The 11,117-nt window shown below is 46.5% G+C and overlaps 1 protein-coding gene across 1 annotated transcript; it reads right to left on the bottom strand.

Annotated features, from left to right (window-relative positions):
• Positions 1 to 3,989: 3,989 nt before the first annotated feature.
• On the bottom strand, positions 3,990 to 9,857 carry LOC119295980. Its single transcript, XM_037574403.1, has 9 exons — positions 9,799 to 9,857; positions 8,906 to 9,217; positions 7,917 to 7,941; positions 7,367 to 7,439; positions 7,081 to 7,174; positions 5,364 to 5,451; positions 4,822 to 4,946; positions 4,690 to 4,744; positions 3,990 to 4,616 (listed from the first exon to the last, which is right to left on the bottom strand). Exons 1-9 carry the CDS (start codon positions 9,855 to 9,857, stop codon positions 4,224 to 4,226), a joined length of 1,224 nt encoding a protein of 407 aa, XP_037430300.1. The 3' UTR covers positions 3,990 to 4,223.
• Positions 9,858 to 11,117: the final 1,260 nt, after the last annotated feature.

The following is an 11,117-nucleotide window of genomic DNA, read 5'->3' as shown; positions in this document are numbered from 1 at the left end:
TTTTTTTTAACTGGAACTATTTTTCTTCTGCGGGTGGCACGAAAGTTGGGGAATCCGACTTGTTCACGACTCGTAGTATCGCGTGATCTGGAACTCGAAAATAAATGAACAAATACTGGACTTGTACTAGGACTGGTGGCGGAGATGAATCTGGTGGAACTCGGACTGGTGATGGTATATGAAGATGGTATATGTGGTCTCGGATTGGTGGTGGTATATGGACTCAGATCGGTGGTGGTATATGGACTCGGATTGGTGGTGGTATATGGACTCGGAGCGGTGGTGGTATATGGACTCGGAGCGGTGGTGGTATATGGACTCAGAGAAATAGCGGATAAGCGGTGGTGGTATATGGCAGGGGTGATGATGAGGGTGCGGCGGCGGCGTGACAACTTGTGAACAGAACTAGAAACTCTAAAGAACTAGACGCTAAGACCAGCAACTTGACACGACGATGCAACCGCAAATTCAACAAAGCAAATATAGAAAAGATTATGCAATGGCTCAGATTGGTTTGGATATGATGAACTAACCCTAAAAAAATTGGCTTTTTCGTGGATTGTAGGTATGAAGAACAGACTCGATCTAAACTACAAAAAACTGTAAAATCTCACCGAGCAACCTGAAAATCTGGTACCACTTGATAGAGGCAAAGGTGTTCCGTCTTTCGATGAGATGGTGATTATAGTTTCGGAGGAGTAGACTTTGATGATCCGACTACATACGTGTGAGAACGTCGCACCTTAGCAATCGCTAAACCAACTCCTAGAGGTTATTGACCACGCTGGAGCGCGATCAACCTGACCACAAAAGGTCTATTTCCTGCAAGCAAATGAAGAACAAGCAAGAAACTAAGATTGCAATATGGATACTACGAATATGAGATGAAAGCTTTATTGATCAAGGTGGGGTTCTGTGACGTCTTTTTTTGGTCGTTGAACACAAATGAAGTACGCGAAGTTGCAGCTATGGCGAACTTTTAATCTAAACAAAACCCAAAGTCTAAACGACGCCCTAAGGGTTGTATACATGGAGGAAGAGGGGGGAATTTCCTGGCCCTTGGGGGAGGGATCCGAAACTAACCCTATCTCTTGTTTCCCCACACATATTGATGTAGGGTAGAACCCTAGAGGCCGATCTTTCACGTTTGGAGGGAATCCTACCAAGAACACGAAGAACACGAGGAGGGAACGAGGGAAAAACACGAGAAAACTCTCAACCAACAAGAATATAGTCACACATGCGCTAGATCATCGAGACACAAAGTGATACAAGATCCGAATCCAACAAAGGACGACACACAGGGTAACCGGTTCTTCTCCGACAGGAGGTCTTGAGTTCTTCTTGTTAGGGGCCTTGAATCCAAGTGGATCTTCTCCGTAGAGGCACGGACTCTCTCAGAGGAGCAGATCTGGATGGATGAGCGAGGCTCTATCTCACAAATGAGCTATCACAATGCTAACCCTAGCTAGGAGGTGGGAGAGGTCTATTTATAGTCTAAGTGGACGAAAGGGTAAGTGGCTTCGGCCCAACACACGAGCGGGCGCACAGGCGTCGGACGTCCGACGGCCACCGGTCGTTCGAAGGCTCAGGAGGGTCCAGACGTCCGGTGCCGGTCGGGCGTCCGATGTTTCGGCTCTGGTCAGGTATTGTTGGTCGTCCGGTCGGGGTCGGTCGTCCGGTTGTCCGGAAGTCTCCGTTCTTCCGATGTTTTGGCTCGGGTGTGGTGGTGCCGGTCGTCCGGAGAGGCTCGGTCTTCCGGGCGCTGGAAGGTGTTGGACGTCCGGTCGGTGTCAGTCATCCGGCCGTTGTAGCATGCAAAGGCTGGGACTTGGCTGGTCATTTGGAGCCTCCAGGCGTCAGACGTCCGGTTGGCGTCGGTCGTCCGATGACTGAGAGTTTCGAGCGGCCCTTCTTCTTGTCCGATGAACTTGGCGTCCTCGCCGTCTTGTCCATTGGGTGTACCTGATCCGTGGATCTCCTCCAAACACCTGATCACACATAGGGTCTCCGCATGAGGTAGAAGCCATGTCTCATAAGTAGAAAGGGGTAGTTCAGAGAGGAGCGAGTTCACCTTATCTTCGATAGCCTTTGCTCGAGCTCTTGTCATAGGTCCAAATGGTGTCGTGGGAGATGTAGGCACGTCCATGGGGATGATCGTGGAATGCTCCGCATCACATATGGACTCTAAAAACAGCCTATACTTATGTATTTCGAAATTACATGGGCCTGGCCCAATAATAAGGTGACACATCACCTATAATAGCCTCTGGACGAAATTTGTGAAGTGGCATCTTGTATATTTCGTCCAAGACTTCATGTACTCATTACGGTGGCTTCAAAGTCCTGAAATCATCACTTGAGACTCTGTTCTTGTTTCCCTTGCGCATGCCGTCATCTCTATGCTTGTTCTTTCTCCAATGTTCATCCTTCTCCAAGCTAGGCCCTTCATTTGTAAGCAAAACAAATGTATCCAATTTAGGCAACATCATATTCTCATGAACATTAGAATCATTACCAAGAAACGAAAGTACCTGGTAATTTAATTGGCGTGCACGAGCTCTAGAATTGGTCCAGTATGTATAGTAGCAGGGATTGCGGTGTAACAATGGTATTGATGTCCTCATCACTTTGTTAACCCGAAAATGTGGCGGGGGAGGAGTATATATAGTCTAGGGGTAGAGAGAGGTACATGGGCCTTAGCCCAAGCCATGCACGCAAGCACTGTCCAGATGATCTGGGCGTCGGGGTCTCGATGATCCAGATGGCCGTCCGGATCGTCCGGCTATGTCGTCGCGGCCGTAGTTGATCCGAATGTCCGGGTCGTCGTCCGGATGGGTCCGGATGATCCGGCTTCGTCCAGAGGCTTGATGTACTCTTCGGGCACATTACATGGATCGTCCGGATGGGGGTCCGGATGATCCGGGCAAGCTCTATCTTGCTCCGTTTCTTCTCTATCTTCGTGTTATTCTCCCTCCATCGTTCGACCTTGCTCCTTAGCTTCTCCATGCTTAGTTCCTTGGTACGTGAGTATGCAAAGTTTCTCCGTTTGAGCTAGTGGCCATGTCTCATGTGATTCAAAAAGGAGTTGAGCGAGAAGCGATGTCACCTCGGTCTCGATAGCTCTTGCACGCGCTCATGTCATCGGTCCACGTGTCACTTGGGAAGACGAAGGTAGGTCCATGGGGATGACTGTGGGATGCTCCGCATCAAGATCCCAAGTGGATATCAAGGCCCTTTATTGGAAGATCCTCTCGTGGATTCACGCCTCCATCTCTCCTAGAGATTTGGGAAGAACTACCTACCTCCAAGACCTCATGTCCTCTATGGATTTGAGATGGACCTTACTCTTCTTGCTATTTCCCTTGGATTTTTTGTGTATGCTTATGGATCTCATGTGTTGCCCATCTAGTGGATGTGTGATTTGGACTTGTCTTTGAGTGTTCCATCTTGTGATTTGTGTGTTTCTCTTGGATTCCCCCTCCAAGCTATGAAAGATTAGGCCATCTAGGGTTCCACTCTTCGTAGTTCTTGCACTTTGTAGGCTTAGCAAAGCATAAACTAGATCTTGAGGGGGTTTTGTTCATCTTATTTCCTCATAGCGGATGAAGACCTGACGAGAAAAATCCTTTTGGAAGAATCCTTTTGGATTAAAGACGAACCGTCTCTGCTAGAGATTTGAGGAAAAACTATCCATTTGGTTACCTTTATTTCTTGTGTTGTTCTTGGATGCAAAATGTACCTGTATTGACCTTGGATTTGAGGGTAGTTGGTATGAATCACGTCCTGTTGAGTGTTTTCCTCCAGATTTCTCTTTGTTTCTCCTTGTTCCTTGTGTTTTGCCCTAAATCCACCTCCAAAACGTGAAGGTCAAGGTAGATATCTCTCGTACACACATTGCTTGCTTGGCTACATCTGAATGACGTGATTTCGTAGCATGATGGTCACGACACGATATACTAGAAAAAGTTACTGCTGGTTACAACATGTACAATGTAACAGGACGACAGAATATCACTGCTTCAACCGTCAAATACAAGGTTAAGTTTAGCACATCCTAGTCAGTTAAGTCAACAATGCGAGGCAACTCGAAACCAATTATTGGGAAAAAGAAATAGGTTACACATCATAGCTGCGGTAACTACTTGAAACAATATTTACAATGTACAACACCAGGAGAACTGTCCTGTTAGAGCATATGATGAATGAGAGGATGGCTATGCCTAATCCTCATTATCGTAGTCCTCTTCCTCATCAACCTGCACTGTCAGATGTCCAAAACTGGACGGTCCAACACCAATGCCTCCAATGGCATCTGGCATAGGCAAATCTGGCTGATGGTTGGTGGCTTTTTCAACCTTTGAAATCACAGCTGGCGTCACGACCGATGGAGCCTCCACTAGAGGATGTGAGCTTTGGGGAATAATCTCATTGCCACGGTTGGTCTCTGGAACTATCTCATCTCCTGGCAAGGGTTCACTTTGTTCAGCAAACATGCTGCTCTCATCCTCAAACTGTACATAACCAATTTCCTTTCTCTTGGTTGGAGGCCGCCCTCGCCCTCTTCCTCGACCTCTGCCTCGTCCTCTGGGACTAGTGTTCAAGCTTCTTATGGGCTGCAAAGCCAATCATGTTATCAACTTATCTGCTAAGAAAATTTAACTCTGCTGATATGTGATGGAATTGCACCATTTTGCTAGATCGGGGCTCCTCATTCTCTGGGTCGCTTCCATTTGAAAATTTCCTAGAAAGTGAATTTCAATCATTAATAACATGCTATCACAATGATTCATGAGAATTTGACTATGCCAAGTCAATTACCTTCTTCTGGGTAATCCTCTTTCATCTCCACAAGATTCACCGCCACCGAGATCTGGCACCTTGTTGACAATCTCAGTTAGGAAGTCAAAAGAGCTGTACCTCTTCACACATTGCTTTCTGAGCATCTCATAAGAAACATATAAACCATTAGTCACTAAAGGCAAAGGCACACAGTTTAAACATCGCATAAGTGGCTGTGGTTGACTTGTGTAACTAAATTTTTGACAAAAGAAAACACCATTGGTGACCACAATTACCAAAGGTACCAAAAGAAGAAAAGTCTTCATCATTAATCCTAGATTATAATCAAATTAGTAGCTCGAATTACAGATGAAAGTTATAAATCATGATAAGTCAGACAAACACATGTGCTGCATATGAGAAGGCACATCTCAGCTTCCACTCAAGTTCCATTCGGAAGGCAGGCCATCTTCGCAAATCTCCTATAGTTCATTACTGGAAATCATACCAGAGTAGTTTTCCACTGAAAAACATAAACCAGTTTCCAATTGGTTACCAAGATGAACCAGTCCGAAACTGACCTGCTGATACATCTTGAGCCTTGACAATAATTTCCCAATGTTTTTCTTGTACTCGTCAGCTTTCCATATTCTGGTTCCTCTTTGGAGCCTTCCGGGGAAGCACTAATTGCTAGTAATTGTGTTTTGGTGGCTATGGTGGGAGAACAGGAATACACTACGAGATGACGACCAGCAGAACTCAGCTAATTCATCTAGTCACCAGACTCACTGTCACATTAGAGTCCGGAGAGCTGTTGAAGCCAAACAAGGTGCGGAGTTTAACAGCAGCAGCCATGAAAGAATTACGGCTGATGCTTCCATGGAGGGTGTGGGGATAGGGATTGCTCAGGCGTCGTTATTCAAGATGAAACTGAGACGGATGCACAGCTGTTGTTTGCTATCTGACCCAAGAGGCAAAAAATATACTTGGCTACGTGTTTTAACTAATGTATGGTGTTGATTTCCTTCCCCAGTTTGAGTAATGAAACCTCTTAAAAGAATGAAAACAAAAAATACCCTGTTTTAAATCATAATAGTCAAGTTAATAATGAAAATACGAAAGAGAAACTTTTGCCAAGAACATCAAACTGCACATGCTAAGAGTCGTCCATACAAAGGGATGGCATTTCAAGAGGTTACAGAGTTTATTTAAGCTCCAAAAGTCCAAGCAACATTAGACCACACATGTTAGGCTTGTGAGATACTTTATAATTTAATGGTATTTAGTGGCGTAATATGTAAGCGACTAGAAAAACTTAAAAGCAGCAACTGGACAGTCTCCACAAGCTACCTAGGGCTTGTTTGGATGGCCTCCAGCTCCACACTCCGCCAACTCCGAACACGGAGCCAGACCGAACGTCCCAGCTTCACGAAGCCAGCTCTGCTTTCACCTCCCGAAACTGTGGCTCACGGAGTTCCTCAAAATTACAAGGCCATGCCACCAATAGGAAAAACGATTCGATTTCTCTCCTCACCCGTGAGCGAAACCGAACCAGAGCAAGTTTCCACCCGGTCTCTCTTGTCTCTCTCTCCTTCATCGCTCTTATTTCTCCCTCCCATCAGCCAAATCGCCGGCCACGACTAGGTCTCGCATCCCCACAACAATGGTGGCGGCGCCGGATTCACCATCCACAATCACAGACGGGGCAACCTCGCCCTACTCACCGTTATTACAGCCGCCACCGGCTAGATCCACCAACGGAGAGAAGGCTCGCAGCCACAGAGGACGGCAGTCACGTGGCCCTTCTAGCGCTGTTCGTCAGCGGTGCGCCAGTGGGCGGCCTCAAGGGATGGGCGGTGCGACGAGATCTTTCTTTCCCTGTTGGTCGTGCTAGAGACGACGTCCTTCCCCACTGAACGGGCCAAGCCCTGGCCTTCCTTTCCCTTTTAACGAGCCAAGTCCTAACAAAACGGGCTACCAACCCATGAAGACCATTCGGCCGTACATGGTGCCAAAGTTCCGCTTCGCATGAGGAACTGGAATCAGAGGGAGTCGGAGTTGAGAATTTGGTAGATTTTGAGGACATCCGAATGGGCCCTTATAATATATGGAAATACATTGGAGAAAACCACCATATTACTAACTTTCATCTAAGTACAATGTGTAAATCACAGACGGCTCAAAGCTATCCATATGTCTAGAAAAACATGGAGTGATACAATAACATGGAGTGATACAATACATACAGCACGAAGTCATAGTAAGATTAAACAGCCATGGACACAGAATAGAACTCACAGGTGGAAGGAATTCAGTGTCTTTGCACCACTTTGAAGAGTAATTTTGTATGAGCGGTCAATCAAATCTTGCAGAAACAATTCAAGGGCTCTCGCTGCATGCAAACAATAAATTCAGAATGCCAGATACTCACTTTATATGCTTCATCATGGAATTATCTAGTGTTACAATGCACACAGCAAAAAACAGTGATGCCGCAATATCTTTAAAAGCGACAGAAGATATGGGCCAAACATAGAGATTTTAAAACAGATACAAGACACACGAAGATTCTTGCAGAACTTACAAACTAAAACAGGCACAGCCAGTGCAATTTTGCCAACATCCTCATCTGCTTGCATTATCTTTTTGATCCGTGCCTAACACAACAACATAAAATTAGTGACTGGACAAACAGCTGAAATATATAGTCCTACAGAATACAACATAACACAGAGCAAAAGAGCCACACTAGCCAACATAAGATAATGCTAAGCAAAAAAAACAAAGGAAAGCTAGGTTTCAGTAACAGACATAAACAAAAACTTCCAGCCATCAGTACACACCCAAAAAATGTGTGCACGATGTCATGCTAGTTCTCTCAACAAGGAAACACAAGTCATGTTAGGAGAAGTATTATTAAAATGACTATCACGCAAAAGGAACTCCTACAGGGCAAAGCGGAAAGGTCTCGTGCAATTTCAAAACTTGAATGATGTCAGGCTGGTGACAATAAAACAGTGAAAATGTTCCGAACGTCCTGAAAACATTAAGGCTCAAGATTTATAGGTTGCATGTGCCAAATTTTATACTACTACACTGCTGAGCCTGTCTCAGCCTTTCTTTCTATCACTTACCACACGTGTTTGCATCTTGAGGAATCTTGCAAGCGATCGCCCATGCTACCAGCAACTTGGGCAGCAACAGTACAGTATTAAATCGCAATTCAAGCTCGATTTACTCATCTTGTACAACGAGCAACCGAGTTACAACGAAAGAACATCGCAATAGGTTTGCTTCTTCGACGCCATCTTGCACTTGCCAGATAGATATTTTTGCCAGATCATCACAAGTTAGCGTCAGCTACGAGTGAGTGATCAAGAATCTTTCCACTCACACAAAACCAACCGCAGTAGACTACCGAGTCCACCTCACTCCATCCATCCATCCACCACAAACGAACTCGACACAAGGGGACAAAATCAATTCACTAGCGAGACAAAGCAAAAGGACGATTAGATTCCTCGCCCGGCCCATGAGCGCTTGCCCGAGAAGAACACCAGCCCGTTCCGCGTCTCCACCCGGGCGGCGCCTCGGCGACGAAACGCACCACAAGAAGACAAACAAAGCGCCAGTCAACGGCGAGATCCACCATGCGAGGACCGAGATCCACCGAGAGCACGGAAGATCGGATCACGGGCAAGCCAGATTAGAGAGGGGCCATGGAGGAGAGGGAGAGAACGAACCGCGGGGAACCGGGTGCCCAGCTTCTTCCTCATCTTTGTCGCAACTCCGACGCCTCGTCGAGCTCGATGCCGGCAATCGTAGTCTACCTTTTGTGTATTTTCTTTTCTCGTTCTTCTTGACGATTGGGTTTCTTGTTTTGTTGTCTTTCCACCAACTTGCACCAACACGGCGGACTCGTGCCAAAAGATATTTACCGCATCTCTCACAGTAGCCCTATTATTTTCACACACGAATTGTTTTTAAGCACGAAAAGCTATCAAATTCTAAATTTTCTTGAAAAAATCCGGCAACCTAAAAAAAATGCTTCGAGTGTAGCGAATATAGGGTAGTCACGCGACTGCCACAAAAGAGTGCTTGCATCACGAAAAATAATCGCTACCCTTTTCTTCCCGCGCGCAACCGGAATGTTGCCTCCGCTTTCCCGCCGGCCACCGCGTCGCCATGGCCAGCTCCTCTGACCCCGCAGCCGACCCCGCGAAGCTCATCGCCGATCTCGCTTTCCTCGCCATGGTCGGCGGAGCCTCCATTGTCGCTCCTTCCACCGACGACATTGTAGCCGCCGCCCCTGCCCGCCACCGTTCCTTCCTCCGACTTTCTCCTCCTTGTTGTGATCCCTACGTCGGATCCGGTCAATTCAGCATCGATCCGGCCGGCCGTCACGTTTGCCCAGTTCGATTCCTTGCTCAACGACCTACGGGGAAGGAAGGAAGAGAGGGACCCGACACAAGTAGGAGGTCAGTGACCTGCGGGAAGGGAAGGAGGAGAGGAGAGGGGGGCTAGGGAGGCACGGTGATGTAGGGCAAAACCCTAGATTCAAGATCTTTTCGCACTTGGAGGTGGAGAAAGGATGAACACTCAATAACACAAGAGAGAGAGAGAGAGACTCAAACAAATCCAAATCACACATCACTAAGATAGCATACATGAGATCCACAAATATATATTAACAAGTCAAAAGGGGGAAGCACAAAGGTAAAGGTTCTTCTCAAATCCAAAGGAGATGAGATCTAGCATCCATGGAGGATCTTCCCATATAGGGGTCTTGCATCCCTAGATTGATATTCCCTTATAGGGCTCTTGCATCCACTAGGGGGATCTTCTCACATGGAGGTCTTGACCTCCAAGAGGAATAATGAATATGAGCAAAGCTCTAGCAATTCTCTATTATGTCTTTGCCAGCCCTAGGATGGAGGTAGGAGAAGGGTATTTATAGTCTAGGTGTGAAAGAGGGGTACATGGGCTGAAAACCGTCGGGATGCGCACACGCAATACCGGACGTCTGGTCGTTCGCGAGTGATTGAACATCTGGTTGGGCGTCGGACTTCCGCCATTTCTTCTCTGGTCAGGTGGTACGGGATTTCCGGTGTTTGCCGGACGTCTGGTGGCTCGGGAGGGTCCAAATGTCCAATGCGCGTCAGACTTCCATCATTTTGCTTCCGGACATGTGGTACAACATTTCTAGTGAAGACCGGACGTCTGGTTGTTGGAACTTGTCGGACGTCCGGCCGCTGTAGCGTTCGTTGGTTGTTGGCTTTGTGGTTGGTTGTAAGTGAATGTGTGAGACGTCCGGTGCCTGTAGCTTCCTACCAACTCCTTTCCTTGCTTCTTGATGAGGACATCAATATCATTGTTACACCCACAGCCCCTACTGCTACGTATACTGGACAAATTACTAGAGCTCGCGCGCGCCAATTAAATTATTAGGTACTTTTGTTTCTTGGTAATGTTTCTAATGTTCATGAGAATATGATGATGCCTAAATTGGATACATTTGTTTTGCTTACAAATAAAGGGTCTAGCATGGACAAGAGGGATGATCACTTGAGAAAGATCAAGCATGGAGATGATGGCATGCGCAAGGAAAACAAGACTGAGTTTCAAGTGACGATTTCAGGACTTTGAAGCCACCACAATGAGTGTATCAAGGCTTGGATGAAATATACAAGATGTCACTTCCTAAATTTCGTCCAGAGGCTATTATAGGTGTTGCGTCACCTTATTATTGGGCCAGGCCCATGTAATTTCAAAATACCAGAGTATAGGCTGTTTTTAGAGTCCGTATGTGTGGGGAAACAAAAGATAGGGTTGGTTTCGAACCCCTCCCCCAAGGGCCACGAAATCGCCCCCCCCCCCCTCTTTGGGTTTGTTTAAATTAAAAGTTCGCCATATCTGCAACTTCGCGTACTTCGTTTGTGTTCAACGACCAGACCAAGACATCACAGAACCCCACATTCATGAATAAAGCTTTCCTCTTATATTCACAATATCCAGATTGCAATTTCAGTTTCTTGCTTGTTCTTCGTTTGCTTGCAGGAAATAGACCTTCGTGGTCAGGTTGATCGTGCTCTGGTGTGGTCAATAACCTCTCGGAGTTGGTTCGATTGCTAAGGCGCGACGTCCTCGCACGTTCGTAGTCGGATCGTCAAAGTCTACTCCACCAAAAATGATAGCCACCATCTCATCGAAAGATGGGACACCCTCGCTCTATCAAGTGGTATCAGATTTCTAGGTTGCTCGGTGAGACTTACAAGTTTTTCATAGTTTAGATCGAGTCTGTTCTTCAGACCAACAGTCCATGAAAAAGCCAAAAA

Source organism: Triticum dicoccoides, chromosome 4B (genome assembly GCF_002162155.2).
Source record: "Triticum dicoccoides isolate Atlit2015 ecotype Zavitan chromosome 4B, WEW_v2.0, whole genome shotgun sequence".
Lineage (NCBI taxonomy): Eukaryota > Viridiplantae > Streptophyta > Magnoliopsida > Poales > Poaceae > Triticum > Triticum dicoccoides.
This window is presented reverse-complemented; position numbering and strand designations above follow the sequence as displayed.